This window comes from Lygodium microphyllum, chromosome 3 (assembly GCF_053477565.2).
Source record: "Lygodium microphyllum isolate KBCC chromosome 3, Lygodium_microphyllum_v1.1.10, whole genome shotgun sequence".
Taxonomy (NCBI): Eukaryota; Viridiplantae; Streptophyta; class Polypodiopsida; order Schizaeales; family Lygodiaceae; genus Lygodium; species Lygodium microphyllum.
The window spans coordinates 98,407,566-98,424,724 of NC_141137.1; the positions used below are offsets into that span (position 1 = coordinate 98,407,566).

Below are 17,159 nucleotides of genomic sequence, written 5' to 3' on the forward strand. Positions count from 1 at the left end.
GGCCATTGCTGTCTACAACAGTCTAGTGCCTGTTTTTAGCCTACCACATTGTTTAGAGCTAATTTCAGCATGTTGACTATTGTTGTTGGCTTTTCTTGCGTTTTTAGTCTTTCTCTCTTGTGCAGTCTGCGTTTGATATTTTCTCTCTTTGCAGCCAACGTTTTTAGTATTTCTCTCTTCTCACTTGCGTTTTTAGTATTTCTCTCTCCTCACTTGCGTTTTTAGTTTTTCTCTCTTTTGCACCGTTGTCTACATCAAATTCAGCCTTCCTTGGTTGCATTTGTTGCTGTTTGACATCTAGAGGCTACCTTGTTGCGATTTGGGATACATTCAAAGTATGACACACTCTTTAACTCATTATCCTTGCCCTGATCCTTGAGATATAGGAGTTCGAGGTATAATATTCATTCACTACATAGTGTGTTTATTGCATGAGCATTGTATATTTAATGGCCATATTATTTTATTCATTCTCTGTGCTCATTGTCTCTGAGTTACCCTAACTCTAACTGTGTTCTTCTATCAATTTGTGCTTTGTCATACAGTGTTATTTGTGTTTCTGTGTTAGGGTATTTCTTCACATGGTATCAGAGCTAAGCTCTCTGAGAGAAACCTAGACCTTGATCTGAAAGCTCTACACAAGAAGCAAAAACAACAGACGGGCAGATGACTTTGGGTACTACTTTCGCACCACTTCTCACATCCGAGCTAAATCCATCAAGGAACAAGTCAGAGTGGGCCTCACAGCTTGCTTCACAAGCTCTCGACATGGCCAAACAGACATTAGACTACCATGGAGTTGCACGACAATACGAGATCACTATAGCTGAGTATGATCTCATTTTGATGCATAGAGCCTAGCAACAAATAGAAGGTAAGTCTGTCTTAGAAGGTGTAGCAAGGGAGGGGTAGACAAAATCAAACTTAAAATCAAAATTAAAAACAACATTAAGTAGGGGAATCACAAGAAACCTCCTAGTCTCAACTCAAACTCGGGTGGCAGAATGTATGTAAGAACAATAGGTATTGTCAACATTGTGAAAAGGTTGACAATTTCGATGGAAAGCAAGTGTCGATCAAAGGCAAGAGACACAACATCAAAATCCAAGTAACAGACCTCGACCCCTAAGTCAGACACCCCCCCATTAGGGAAGGCAACGTGATGCAAGGGGTAGTGGAAATGTCAAACTCATAATGCCACAGGTCAGCCATCTCAGTCAACAATGTTCTCAACTGTTGAGGACTTGTCTGACTGGTTTGCTGAGACCCACAAAGTCTCTGTGGAGTCCGATGCGAGTATTGTCCACATCTGTGAGCTGCCTTTCGATGAGGTTACTGTAGAGGGCCACTTGTTACAACTGAGCACATCAACACCTGTTTGGATTGTGGATAGTGGAGCTACACATCACACGACTTCTATAGAGGACATCTTCTGCACCCGAGCCCTTGTAGCCAGGTGGGTCTGCGTAGAAAACAACTCCTCGGTCAAGATCCACGCTCAAGGTTGCGTCAATTTTTCCACTAATAAGGTTTTGGATCTGGCTTTGCTGGACAATGTATACTATGTCTCTGAGCTTGGGATCAACTTGTTATATGCTTAACACATTTGCTGGTTGAAGCGAGCAGTTTTCTTTGCAGCAATCATAGTTGAGGTGCTTGACTCTCAGAATGGTTTAGTGATTGCTTGCGGTGAGGCATAAGCCTAAAGGTCTATACCACATGACGCATTTTCTTATTGAGCCGACAATTGAGGGGCTTCGTATTCCATAGCTTCTAGGCATTAGCCACATCTCAGGAGCCTACGAACAATGAGCGTCTTTGGCATTTTCGCCTAGGGCATCTTAGCTATGACTCTCTTTATGAGTTGTCTTGCCGTGAGATGGTTGAGGGTCTTCCTCATGTGAAGCTAGCTAAAGATGTTTATAGAGCATGTCAATTCGGGAAGCAGTACCGTACCCCATTTCCTGAGCAGTCTACACATAGAGCAGAGGCGCCTTTTAGATGGATTCACGTTGATCTTTGTGCGCCCACATTCATTGCTGCCTTGAATGGTGCGCTGTACTTCTTTTTGATAGTGGATAATCATTTGAGATACATGTGGGTGTACTTTCTTAAGCATAAGTCCGATGCTTTTACATATTTCTCTGCTTGGGTGCTGTTGGCTCATAAACAGACGGGCCATCGTGTTGGTTACATGAGAAGCGATAGCGGTGGTGAGTCTATCTCCCACGAGTTTTTCAAGTTTCTATAGCATCTTGGTATCTCTCGCCAGCTCATCTCTACCAACTCCCCCTCGCAAAATGGAGTCGTAGAGCGTCGGAATCGGACAGTCATGGAAATGGCACGTTCTATGTTGTTCGCAGCAGAGCTCCCTGACCGCCTTTGGTTGAGGTTGCTAACACTACGGTGTACATCCTCAGCGTGTGCTTGACTGCGGCTCTTTCTCAGAAGACCTTGTACGAGGCATCCTTTGGCTCTTGGCTTGTCATATCCCACTTCTGATTCTTCAGGTATTGTACATATACACTCACGCCTTATGATAAAATAGGGAAACTTCTTTGGCTAATTCATACTAGGCTAGACTTAGCTAGCTTAGTGGGCATTCTCAATCAGTATTTCACAACACCTAGGATGTCACATTGGATTGTATGTCTTCGTGTGTTGCATTATTTCCGGTGTCTTTATTTTTATGGCCTCACTTATGGTTCTGGTTTATGTTTGTAGGGGTACATTGATTCTGATTGGGTAGGAGTTCCTAACACTCTGCGTTCCCATGGCAGCTCTCTCTCCACCTTAGGCATGGGTCCCATTTCATGATCTAGTTGTAAGTAAGAGATGGTGGCGGCTTCCACGGTCGAGGCTGAGTATAGGACTTTCTTCGATGGCATCACTAAGGCCATCTATTTGAGGAGCTTATTGGCGGCGCTTCACTTTCCTTGTGACTCTCCCACCATTGCCTAATGCGACAACCAGAGTGTCATTGACCTTGCGGGCAATTCGATATTTGCACCACAAACGCGGCATCTGGGAGTCCACTTCCACTTTTTTAGAGAGCAGGTTGAGCTAGGCACTATCCGTCTACGAGTTTGTGCCTGTTGGAGATCAACATTGATGTGCAGTAGTACGAGGAGTGAGAGTGAGCGGCTGGAGAGAGTTGGAGTGAAAGTACGATTAGATTTGAGTGTACCAACAATGTGTTGGTACACAAAGATAAAAATGTATATATACTTAAGGCATGTAAGGGTGCATTCACATGTACAACTAAATAATGTTTGTGTATTTTACACGGAGGTCAAACGGGCCTTTATCCCAACAACCTCTCACTTAAAGGTCAGAAGTGAACCTCTAACCAACTCCCACTAGTCGCATGCAATACTCATGTTGAGCTTTGCTTGGACTTTTAGTGAGAATATCTGCAGGGTTGTCATGAGTTTTGATCTTGGTCAATCTTATGAGACCATCTTCCAGAAACTATCTGATGAAGTGATATCGTACATCTATATGCTTTGTGCGTGAATGATACATGGCATTCTTAGCCAAATACACAGCACTTTGACTATCACATCCCAAAACTGCAGTACCCATAGACATGCCAAGATCCTCTGCAAGTCTGCTTAACCATATAGCTTCTTTAGAAGCCTCAGTAGTTGATATGTATTCAGCTTCAGTGGTACTCAATGCGATGATGTTCTGCAACTTGGAACACCAAGAAACAGCCCCACTAGCAACTGTAAAGACATACCCGCTGGTAGACCTACAAGTGTCCAAGTCACTTGCTATGTCTGCATCACAATAACCCTGCAAACTAAGTGTATCCTGCCCATAGCAAATACACTTTCTTTGTGTACCCTTCAGGTATCGAAGAATACACTTGACATCCTCCGAATGTGTTTTGCAAGGATTTGACATAAACCTGCTAACAACTCCCATTGCATGAGCAATGTCTGGACGAATAGCAACCATAGCATACATAAGAGAGCCACAAGCTGATGCATAAGGGATTCCCTTCATAGCATTTACTTCCATGTCATCTTTTGGGCTGCTAGCTTTACTAAGCTTAAGATAAGGAGGTAAGGGTACCCCAAAAGGCTAGCTTCAGCCATGTTGAATCTGTCCAGTACCTTTTCAATGTACTTTTCTTGAGATGAAAACATCAATTTCTGCATTCATCTCTATGAATCCTCATGCCCAAAATACACTCTACATTTCCCAAATCTTTCATGGAGAAGGTTGATTTCATTTGATTTTTGAGAGCATCCAAGCTAGTCTTTCTTTTTCCAGCTAGCAACATATCATCCACATACAAAACAAGTATGATGGGGCTGCCATCTATATCCTTTTTCATGTACAAGCAATGATTTGCATGGCTGCGTGTAAACCCATGAGATAGCATAAAAGTGTCAAAATTTTTGTACCACTGCCGTGGTGCTTGCTTCAGCCCATATAGGCTATGTTTTAGTTTACACACCATTTGCTCTTTTCCAAGAACTACAAAGCCCTCGGGCTGTTTCATGTAGATTTCCTCATCAATGTCATCCATTTGGTACAACTCTAAGTCCAATACAATAGTGAGAGTAAAAAGCACACGTAGAGTTGTCATCTTCACAACAGGTGAGAAGACCTCTAAGAAGTCAATCCCTTCCTTCTGTGCATACCCTTTGGCAACTAGTTTTGCCTTGTACTTGGGTTTCCCACCAACCATCTTTACTTTGTACATCCATTTGTTTGGAAGAGGCTTCCTTCCTTTGGGCAATGACACAAGATCTCAAGTATCATTTGCATATTGAGATTTAATTTCTTCTTGCATAGCTAGCTTCCACTTACTACTGAATTTGCATGACTTGGCCTCTTTGTATGTAAGAGGTTCACCCTCATCTGTAAGCATCACATAATCCAAGAAGGGGTCAATCCTATGTGGTTGCCTTCTTATGTGTGTAGACTTGCAAACACAATGATCAACATTTTCAGGAATTGGGTCTACATCTCAAGATATGTTACTTTTAGCATTTATTGTTTGCTGTAAGCCATTTTCAACATGCTATTCATGCTCTACAATATCTTCATTTTCATTACCAGCACCTGCATTTTCATAATCAGTAAGTCTATCTTGCTGTCCATGACCTCCTTGTGCTCCTATTTGCTGTCCATCATCATCTGGCTCAAAAATAACCGGATGCTCATCAGTTTTAGCCTCTGGTACAGCACCATGAGTCTCATTTTCTGAAGTAATAGGTGGCTGCAAACTCTGAAATTTGACATTTTTCATATCTTCATTAGAGGCTAAAGTACCTTTCAGCAATTTTGCCTCATTAAACACAACATTACGGCTGTGAATAATTTTCTTGGATTGACGTAACCACACTTTGTAACCAAATTCACCCTCATCACCATAGCCCATAAAAATGCCTTTGGTGGATATTGTGTCAAGTTTGTTCCTCAGCTCATCTCTAATATGCACAAAAGCATCACAATCGGATATGCGTAAATGGTCATATGAGGCCGATTTGCCAGACCAAACCTCCTCAGGGATGCCATTATTTAAGGACCTATTTGGAGAGTGGTTGCAAATGTGAACCGCAATTTTCAGTGCCTCTCCCCAAAATTCATGAGGGAGATTAGCAGTGGACAGCATGCACTGCACTCTTTCACATAAAGTCTTGTTATATCTTTTAGCCACCCCATTTGAAGAAGGGCTGTAAGGAGCTGCTAGATCCCTCTTAATACCATGCAAGTCACAAAAAGACTTGAATTTAGTAGATGTGAACTCACCCCCATTATTAGTTCTCAAGCACTTCAGCTTTCTACCTGTCTGAGTGGTCACAAATGCATGAAAAGTTTTAAAAACAGCAAACACTTCACTTTTCTTTTTCAACAAGGATACCCAAACCTTTTTGGAAGAGTTATCAATAAAGGAGACAAAATATGAAGCAGCACCCAATGATTTCACAGGCATACTACATACATTAGAATGCACTAAGTCCAAGACATTGGACTTATGAGAGACACTAGAGTAGAAGAAAAATTTTATTTGCTTTCCAAACTAACACTCGTTACAAAAGTCAAGTTTAGAGCCTTTTCCATTAACCCTCTTTAGAGAGGTAAGGATATCAAGTCCTTTCTGGCTTATATGGCCTAATCTCTTATGCCATAACTTGAAGTGACTACCAATTTCAGCAACTGCAAGAAACTTGCCATTTAAAGCTTTATAGTGCAAACAATACAAAGTGCCCTTCTCGGTTCCTTTTGCAATCGGCATTAGAATCCTTTTTCACTTTCCAGTTGCTTGAGATGCATTTGTCTTATCCTCCTGCTTCTTTTTATCTCCTGCATTCTTCTTTCTCTCTTGTTCCTTCTTGTAATACTTGCAATCAGGTTTTTTGTGGCCCTTCCGAGTCTCGACCACAGTGATAGCAAGTAATGTCACTCTTTTCTTTCCTTTGCTCTTGCTCCTGTTTCTCTGTCCTGCATTCGCATTTTTCTATTCAGTCCTGCCTCTCACATTATAAGTTGAGTTGCTGCCTTCTGCACTAGATATACATCTAATTTCTTCATTTAAGATTGAGTTCCTCACTCTATCATATGAGAGATTGGGGTTATTGTTGAGAGAAACCACCAAGATCTCCCAAGAGTCAGGCAGTGTCATGATAAAAAAGATCGCTCTCAACTTATAATCAAAATTCAAATTTGCATCCTTGAGCTGATTTAAAATGCTTGTAAATGCACTTAAGTGCTCAGTTGCAGGCTTTGACTCATTCGGTCGTATATTCATCAACTTGTGCATTAAATGCACCTGATTAATAGGTGTGGTGATCTCATAGGTAGTTTTTAGCTTCTTCTATTGCATAACCTGTATCTAAACCCTTAATGTCAATCAAGATGTCATCAGTGACACCCATCTTAATGTAAGCCACAACCTTTTTGTTGACTCTGGCCTAATCTGCATCAGACATTAGTGCGGGTTTATCTTCTTGCAAAGCATTCTCACAATCCTTTAGGAACAATATGCCCTGCATGCGGTTTCAAAGGTCAAAGCCATGACCATCAAACTCTTGTTGTTTGAACTGGAAGAAGTTGCAGCTATTTTATTACGACACAATAATAAATGTCCCTAAACTGCAAAAGCACAAGCTGAACCAGTAAACACATTGCTGTTCTTGCTCTAATAGAAATAAATCTTTGTTGTTTGTATATGAACCAACCATCACATGGGCAAAAATATAGAAATTTAACAGATTCTGTACAAACCTCCAAAATTTGAGGTCCAAAAGTTGATAAATGTCAGTCAATTTGACGTAGCTGAGCAAAATTTTACCAATACATGAAAAGCCTCAAGTTTTTGGGATCCAATGCCAATAAATTTTACTCAATAGAGCAAAATTTTGACAAATTTGGTAAAATCCCGAATTTATTTGAGGTCACCACACGCAATGTTTGCAAATTGTGACCTGAATGTCACTGCTAGGCATGGGTGAGATAAAATCTGAGAAAAGCCCCAAATTTTCCGGGCTCAAATTCGCACAAATCTAAGATTTGTGCCTTCAGTGCGTGAATCTTAGTTAGAGGAAGGAATTTCAAAGGGATTTTAAAGAAAATAATGGTATTTTAAAAAAGACGGAATGACGGGTCTGTTGATCGTTCAAGATTGGCGGCGCTTGTTTTGCTGCGTAGCTCCCGTCAGATGCCGTGCCTGTCAGCTATGTGCTTCGTCAGCTCTGCGTTGGTCACATTTGCTAGTCGTCTGTCCCGTCACGCGATTGCCCTATTGTTGGACTGTTGCACATTGTACCGTGTGGTCCCCTGCCGTCCGGCTAGACCTGTGTCATGTTGAACCTGTTGCTTGGACTATTTGCTTGCCATTGCACGACACGCTTGTCGCCAGAAACTCCAGCTGTTTGCTGGGCGTTAGCTTTGTCAGCTAATCCCGTCAGATCTTGGAAGCGTGTACTCGGTGCTCTGATACCAGTTGTTGGAGATCAACTATGGATGTGAGAGTGACGGGTGGAGAGATTTTGAGAGGGAGAGTGAAAGTATGATTAGATTTGAGTGTACCAACAATGTGTTGGTACACAAAGAATAAAATGTATTTATACTTAGGGCACGTAAGGGTGCATTCACATGTACAACTAAATAATGATTGTGTACTTTACATACAAGTCAAACGAGTCTTTATTCCAGGAGTGCCTTCATCAAACAATTTTGTAGAGATTTTGACCAAAGCGGTCAAATGGCTAGTTCTTCAATACCTTCTCCCTAGGATCGGCTTAGGTATACTCTCTCCTACTTCTTTAGATTGATGAGGAGAGGGTGCTTCCCTCTTGCTTTCCCTTCCAATTTGAGAGGGAGCGATTATTTCTCTTAATAGTGATAATAACGATGCTTACGGTTTTTTCATTCATTTATTCTTTTATATTGTACTTATGGACGTGTATAACTTCATCTGTATTGTCAGAATGACATGATTGTAAAAGGACACTTGGGCAAGTGAACAATTCTCCTATGAGAGCACTGTCTAAGTGACACTGTTGCATTGCATTTTGCGTGAGCATGACATCTTGCATCTCCCTTTGCATTATCCCATGCATTGACATTCTGTTTATGTAAACATGCATTTTTGTGCATTTATTCCTTTTCGGTCTTTCGGAGTGGTCGACTTTGGATCCACCATATTTGTGGCATTGCACATGGTAGTCTCCAAGGCAGTTCATCCTAGCTTGCTTGCTTTGCTTCTCTTGCTTGCTTCACATCTTTGTTGTGTTTGTATTATCCACAGCTTAGCCATTTTCCTTTCATCGACACCCTGCAATGCTAGGGATAGTATGCTTGTTTTGTGAAGGTCTTGGGTGTGACCATTCCTTATCACTCTCCTGTTTGAGACATGGATACTCAATACGACAAAAATTGATTGGAAACCCTCACTTAATGTTAGATCTATCAAGACTACAAAGCCCTTTAAAAAAAGTCCATAGCTAATTCCATTTGCCTTTGGAAGACTTGGTAGGTCACTGGGCAGCCGGCGTGTACCCTTTGTCCAATGCCTTGGCTTTTCTGGGGTGATCGCTTGGGCTTCCTTGGTAAGATAACCATCGCCTCTGTAGTCTTAGTAGGCCACTGGGTAGCCAACGCGCACCCTTTGTCCAGTGCTCTGGTTGCTTTGGAGTAAAAGATTTAAGGAAAAAAAAGGGCTTGGTTGGCCTAGTTCTTATGGCACCGTCGTTGGGCTTGAGAGGTTATATTGAGCTAAAAATGCATTAGCTTCACTTAAACAGCCCCAAAACATCCTTAATTAAGAAAGAAACCTTGTTTATTTAAAAATAAATGCGTTCCTAGAGAGTATTTGTATCCCATAAGCATAAACCCACTTGGGAGGACCCAAACTTTCTATAAATAGGTATGATGCTCTCCATTCAGCCTTAATCTCGTTTTTGCAAGTTTTAGGTATTTCACCTTGTTGCCTACATCTTAGACACGGAGGACATTGTGGTCCAAGCTGGCCATTGCTGTCTACCACAGTTTGGCGTCTGTTTCCAGTCTAGCACACACTGATCGGATCTAATTTCAGCATGCTGATTGCTGATGTTGGTTTTTCCTCTGTTTTTAGTCTTTCTCTCTCCTGCAGCCTGTGTTTGCTGTTTTCTCTCTCTTGCAGTCAGCGTTTTTAGTATTTTTCTCTCTTGCATTGCCATTTGCATCAGATTTAGCCTTCCTTGGCTACATTTGTTGGTGTTCGATATCTGGAGGCTACCTTGTTACGATTCGGGATCCATTTGGAGTACAACACTCTCTCTAGCTCATTACCATTGCCTTGATCCTTAATATTTATGAGTTTGAGGTACAATATTCATTCACTACATAGTGTGTTTGCGGCATGAGCATTGTATATTCAATAGTCATATTATTTCATTCATTCTTTGTGTTCAATGTCTCTGAGTTACCCTAACCCTAATTGTGTTCTTCTATCAGTTTGTGCTTTGTCATACGGTGTTATTTGTGTTTCTATGTTAAGGTATTTCTTCCCAAGTAGTAGCTAGATTTTTTCATTTTCTATTGATGCAAGTGTGAATTTTCTCTCTCTTTAGCGTTCTTTCTCATTCTCTAGCTATTTTTCAACTCCCCTTGGTGAGTCAATTTAATTGTTGGTGAGTCAGATTATTTTTCAAAATCATAAACAATTATAAATCAATTTTCAAAATTAATAATCTAAAAATTGACTTAATAAAGCTAGATAATGCTGAAAATTGTTTTGCAAGGTTGCTAGTCAGCAAAACTTGCCCATGCAAGTAGGAAAAATGTATTTGGAGGCTTTGAGAGGGTCATTCTAGCATTGTGCATTTTGAGAGAGAGAGAGAGAGAGAGAGAGAGAGAGAGAGAGAGAGGAGGTTGCCATTGTTGCTAAACAATGGACATGCCATTTTCAGCCAGCAAGAGATCCTTTAGGAGTTGATGACATACCTAGAAGAGAGTATAGTAGTAGATGATAGTAGTTTGAGGGTTGATTTTGCCAAGCAACATTATATTCAGTGTGTTCTATTAGTAGAGCAGCTTTCATGGCTGTCTAGACAGGGCAGCAATTGATTTCTTCCATTTTCTCATGATGGGAGTTTGAATTTTCTCTCCTCTCAACATTCACTCTTATTCCCTAACCTATTCGCATCCTTCCTAAGCAACTTCTAGTAGATTCAGCCATTGAAGGTGGAGATTTTGGTGAATCGTTGTTGTAAACCATAATTTATAATTAAATTTATAGTTTGACAACCACCTTAGGAAGTGTGCTTAGAAATTAAAAGGCCCAGAGACTTGAATTTCAGTCATTGAAATTGGGGCAATTTTAGCAGATTCAAGTGACATTCAGTCAACAAACATTCAAGGTTGAATTTGTCACCCAAGGAGCACAATTGAAGTTCAATCCTTGAGCAAACCAAGGGGCATGGCCATTTATGATAGCAAGAGACAGTTGGAGATTGGAGGAGATTGAAGAATCTCAGTGTACTCCACTCATTTGCAATAAAAGATAATGAAATGTTGCAAGGGCACTAGTTTTGGGGGTCAATGGGTTGTCTACTGTCTACAATTAAGTGGTAACATTTACATTTTCAGTTTATGTGACTTTTGTGCTTGTTGTAATTGTTGATTAATCAGGTCATTACCACCCTCTCTAAGAATGAAGGCTGGTTTCATGGATTTATTGCCGGGATACCATCATTTCCCTTCACTTGGTGGACCCTAGGTGTTGGATTGAAGGTTAGAAGCTTTGTTCTAATGGTGAAATTGTATTTAGTTGAGTATTTACAGCAAGAATGCCCTCCTATAGCAAGGTGGGATCAAGTAGCATTGATGCATCTCATTCTAAAAATGTGCATAATGAAAGGGAAAATGTAATGTCTAATCTTGGATCAGACTTGTAGCATGGACAATAAGGAGAGAATGTTGTTATTGACCAAGAAGCACATTTTTCTAGGCCAGAAGATGCTAATGACCAACAAGGAGGTGAAGAATATGATGACTAGTTCAAGTACATGTAGATTAATTTTTAATCACATGGTTAAGTCAAGCTCGAGACCTACAAAAATCACGGGATGTCAAAGGCAAACGGTGCTATAAGTTATCTGCACAGGTGCTTGGTAGTAACTGGTGCTAGTTGTTGGCCTAGGTCATTCATTTGGTCATAAGTGTTAGTTGGTGACACTAGAGAAGTCGGGTTTAATGGTACCTCACTCCAATCTGATGGTCAAAGATGACGTAGAGACACTCCAGAATGAAAGTTGCCCAGCCAATTTAATTATTGGCCAGTCATATATTTTTTTTTGAGCACCGAAATGATTATTAGTTGGTGACACTAGAGAAGTCGGGTTTAATGGTATCTCACTACAATCTGATGGTCAAAGATGACGTAGAGACACTCCGGAATGAAAGTTGCCTAGCCAATTTAATTATTGGCCAGTCATATTATTTTTTTGAGCACCGAAATGATTATTAGACTAATTTTCAATATTTAAAGATTGAAAATTAATAGGTTGCTAAATGTTAAAAATACCCATGCAAGATTGAGAAACGTCTTTAGAGATTGGAGAGAGGTATTTTAGTGGATTCAGTCTACGAGAGAGAGAGAGAGAGAGAGAGAGAGAGAGAGAGAGAGAGAGAGAGAGAGAGAGAGATGCTGTTGGTTTGATCTGCAGCCATTTGAGGACCTTTTGAGGTAGCTAGGGACAAGAGAAGACGAATCAATAGCAGGCGACAACATCTATAGGCTGTTGAGACTGTCAGAGTGCAGCGGTGCGGAAGCGTAGGACTGAGAGAGAGAGAACGCAGAGAGAAAAAGGGAGAGAAAGAGACAGTGTACAATGAAGATCTGCTGTATAAAGAATGCTGAATACAAAGATATACACGGGCGCAGTGCGCTGGACTGCGTGTCTCCACCTCGACGATGCGACCTGCTGTCCACCTCGAAGTCTGCTGCAGTCTGCACTGTCTGCTGTCTGAAATCTGTGAACAGAGACAGAAATCTGCACGGCACCGGTCTGTAATCTGCGACAGAGAAGAATGGGTAGACTGCTGAAGTCGTCGACAATAAATAGGCGAAAAACCACCTAGAACGGGGCGCCAGAAATAGGGCGCAGCCTGGTAAAAACGGCTGCAGGCAGTCGGACTGCCACGTGGCAGTCCGACTGCACAGTCCGACTGCAGCTGCTGGTCCGACTGCTGCTGCTGACTGTGCAGTTGCCTAAACAGGCTATGATCTCTAACACCCCCTCTCAGAGCCTGGACAGGGCAGAAGCCTGAGGGATCGGGAATGTTGCCGAAGTAGAGCCTGAGGAAGCGCCTTCGTAAACAAATCCGCAAGATTATCCTCCGTCTTGCAATACTCCACAGTGATGGTCTCATCCAGAAGCTTTTCTCGGATGAAGTGGTACGTGATCTCAATGTGCTTCGTCCGGGCATGAAAAACAGGATTCCTTGCCAAGGCAATGCAACTCTCATTGTCACATCGCAACAATGTAGGACGAGTCTGGGGGCACCCAAGCTCCTCCAACAATCTCCGAAGCCACACAACCTCGCATGTGGTGGAAGATGCGGCCCGATACTCCGCCTCAGTAGACGAAAGGGCTACCGTGGGCTGCTTCTTGCTACTCCATGAAATAACACCTGCACCCAAAGTAAAGCAGTAACCTGTTGTAGACCGTCTGTGGTCCACGTCACCAGCCCAATCCGAGTCGCTCCAACCTGCAAGTACAAGATCTGACCCATCTGTCCCTGCGGGGTAATGAATCCCCAAATCAGACGTCCCCCTTAGATACCAAAGTATCCTCTGAGCAGCCTGCCAATGCACCGTCTGAGGTTCACTCATGAACCCTGCCAAGAGCCCAACAGCAAAACATAGATCAACCCTCGTGTTGAGAAGCCAAATCAAAGACCCTATCAACTGTCGATAGCGGGAAGCATCCGCCAAAGGAGAAGCTGAATGGGAAGTGGCCTTCCAGTTCGGATCCATAGGAGTAGAGAGGGCCCGACAATCTTCCATCTCAAAAGTCACCAAGAGCTCCTGTACATATCTCTGTTGGGAGAGAAAGATCCCCCTCTGAGACTGATAAATCTCATGGCGTAAAAAGAAATGGAGTAGCCCCAAATCCGTCATCTCGAACGTCCGATGTAAAGCTGACTTTGTCTCCTTGACCTGCTGTGCATCATCACCTGTGACAATCAAATCATCAACATATAATACAAACAGCACACAACCATCCTCGGAAGTGTGAACATACAGCTGCGGATCGGCCTTGGACCGCCGATATCCCAACTGAGTCTAGAGGAACGAATCAATCTTCTCGTTCCAAGCTCGTGGGGCCTGCTTGAGACCATACAGGGCCTTCTTCAACCTGTAGACTTTCCCATCTGAAGAACCAAAGCCAGGAGGCTGCTCAACGTAGATCTCCTCCTTCAAATCACCATTCAGGAAGGCCGACTTCACATCCAGCTGATAAACAGGCCATCTCCTATGGCCAGCCAAAGCAAGAACAGCTCTAATGGTTGCCATACGAGCTGTAGGGGCAAAGGTGTCATGACAGTCAATCCCTGGGCGCTGGGCAAAACCCTTAGCAACAAGGCGAGCCTTGTGCTTATCCAAAGTACCATCACTGAGATATTTGGTCTTGAAGACCCACTTGACTCCAATCACCTTCTTCTTCGGGGGGCGTGGCACAAGTGACCAAGTGCCATTCCTCTCAATAGCCTCCAACTCAGCTTCCATAGCTTTCTTCCATGGGGCGGACTGTAAAGCCTCCTTCACGGAGGTGGGCTCTCGATCCTGCATAACTCGGGACATCAGACAATAATTGGAGCAAACAAGCTCCGAAGAATGCGCCTGGTGCCTCCGTGACCGCCGCGGACTATCCTGCGGTCCCCACTCCTCAGGAACCCCCTCGATTCCTGATCACGGAGTGTGTCACGGGCCCAGCAAGGAGGAGGCCGAACCTCCCCTCGTCGTTCTCCATCAGTAGAAGACTCTGGAATGTCCACCGGTGGTAACTCCTCAGAAGGATCCGGTGGAACAGTAGACTCTGTGTCAGAAACAGAATCATAATCAAACGGCACAGGCTCCAGTGGAACTGTAGAAGGAGCCAAACTCTCCCCTGGATCTCCAAGAACGGGATGCTCCTCACCCGTTGAAGAAGCCGGAACCTCCACAAACCGCACATCACGGCTAGTATATACATCCCGCTTGACGGGATCATACAGTCGGTAGCCTTGGGACTGAGAGCTATAGCCAACAAATACCTGTTTTCGGGAAGCCGCTTCAAATTTGTCACGGTGAGCCTTGGGAATGTGAACATAGGCATCACACCCAAAGACCCGAAAGTAAGAAACATCTGGCTTCGTCCCAAAATAAGCCTCAAATGGAGTCATCCCTTCCACGGCCGAAGTAGGGGATCGATTAAGGATGTGGACTGCAGTAGCCACAGCCTCGGCCCACAGAACCTGAGGGGTCTGTCGGTGCTCCATCATGGTGCGCGCCATCTCGATCACACTGCGGTTCTTCCGTTCTAGAATACCATTTTCTTGAGGAGTATTGGTATTGGCAAACTCCTGGTGAATTCCTCTATCTGCACAAAACCGAGCAAATTCATTAGACACAAATTCACCTCCCTTGTCGGATCGCAAGGTCTTCAACTTCCGGCCTGATCGGTTCTCCTCAAAGAGAAGCCAATCCTTGAAGTGCGAGAAAGCTTCTGATTTTAGTGTCAAAAAATAGGCCCATGTCATCCTACTATAGTCATCCACGATCAGCATGAAGTACGAGCTCCCACGCAGGGACTCGTTCCTCATAGGGCCACATAGATCCGTAGATACTAGCTCCATCGGTGAAGTAGACCGCCGCGAAGCTGTGTGGGGAATGGCATCCCGATGCTGCTTCCCCCGTATGCAGGAGACACATGGATGCTGGCTCACCACTATATCCGGCAACCCTCGAACAAGCTATCCACGTGACGCCTTCCGAAGATAGTCATAGTTCAGGTGACCAAACCGAGCATGCCATAATTCAGACCGTGACTGTGAGGTAAGAAGAAGAGAAGAGAGGGCAGTGGAAGACTTCAGTTTATAAATGCCGTTCTCCTCATATCCAGATGATAGAACCTTCCTCGATTCACGATCAAGGACTCGCACAGTAGAACTGTCAAATTCCACCAAAAGACCAAGGGAGCAAATCTTATGAACTGAAAGGAGATGGTATCCTAATCCTGGTACATGCAAAACCTCTGAGGTATGGGTGCCACCTCGTCCATCCGGAATAAGCTGCATCTTACCCTGACCTGCAATAGAAACTGAAGAGCTGTCTCCAATGAGAACCTGCCCACGCGAAGGTCGCAGCTGGGCAACACCATCTGATGAAGGAGTCATGTGCCGTGAGGCACCACTATCAATAATCCACTCTCGAGATTGGGGAGCCGCCATCGCAGCATCAGAAGCATTCGGTGAAGCGTCCTCAATGACAACTAAATGTAGAAATGCAGCTGATGAGGGTGCAGCCACCACTCCAGAATCCTTGGTTTCCTTCTTCTTGGTGTCCTTCGAGTCTTTGTCAGGGCAATCCTTCTTCCAATGGCCAGTCTTTCCACAAATATGGCATGTGGAGTCTTTGTCCTTGTCCTTCTCCTTGTCCTTCTTGGACTTGTTATCCCCCTTATTCTTCTTTTGGTCCTTCCCCTTCTTCTGAGAGGCTTGACCTGTCAACGCCTCCGTCTTGGAAGCATTCTGTCCCTTTAACTGTTCCTCTTGGTCCAAGACCATAGGAACCAACTCTTCCCACCGAAGAGTAGACTCTCGCCCCGAAGCAATAAGGGCAGAGTAAAATGTACCGAATCGTGGCGGCAACTGGGACAAGAGTGTGATCGCCATGTCTTCAGAGGAAATTGGCTTCCCCGCATTCTGAACCTGCATCTGTAGCTGCCTTAGCTTGTTAATGTGTTCCCTTAGCGAAGAAGACTTATTGACGGACAAGGTCCGCATCTGTACCTCCAAAGAAACCCTCTTCATCAGGGTCATCCAATTGTACATTTGATCAAGCTCCAGCCATATCTCACGAGCCACCGTCAAGTGCTCGATGTGAGCGATTACGGCTGTAGTGCATGATAGAAAGAGAAAGGATCGAATCCTGGCATTCAGTTTGTCCCAATGAGACTGGGCCCTGGCCAACTCCGCACGAGCATCGGAAGAGAGTTTGGACTCATCTCTTACCGAAGGCCGGTCAATATCTTCCTGTACCAACTCCGCCAAATCATAGGACTCAAGAATGGCCAACATCATAACGCGCCAAATGCGGTAGTTGTCGCCGTCGAGCTTCTGATTTGTAGGAAGAGCCGGTAAGACAGGCACCTTCCGGTCCATAATCGCCTGGAACTCCAAGTCCATCTCTGTAGACATCTTCACCTGCAATGCCTTCTCAAACGCAAAAGCAGCCCCCTCTGACTGAGTAAACTCAGCTTGCTAAGGCTCTTCCGCGTCCCGAAGCTTCTTCACCCGCCGGAGGCGATGAAAAAGCAAAACCTGCACTTTTAGGTTGAAAACTCAAACTTCCTCCGCGTCAAACAGCAGTAAACAGCAGCAAATCCACCACCTGTACTCCTTTCCTGTGCGCCCACACTCGCTTTAGCCTTGTTCCAAGGCGTAGC

General features: G+C 43.7%; 1 protein-coding gene across 2 annotated transcripts in view; it reads left to right on the plus strand.

Moving 5' to 3' along the window:
• Nucleotides 1-17,159, plus strand: part of LOC148038658 (uncharacterized) — a 79,193-nt gene that overhangs the window by 8,038 nt on the left and 53,996 nt on the right. The window contains exon 3 of one of the 2 annotated variants that reach the window (XM_087674142.1): nt 11,137-11,238. The exons of the other annotated variant lie outside the window; for it this stretch is intronic. Coding sequence (XP_087530268.1) covers nt 11,137-11,238 — 102 coding nt within the window. The remainder of the gene's footprint in view (nt 1-11,136; nt 11,239-17,159) is intronic. 2 annotated transcript variants of the gene reach the window in all.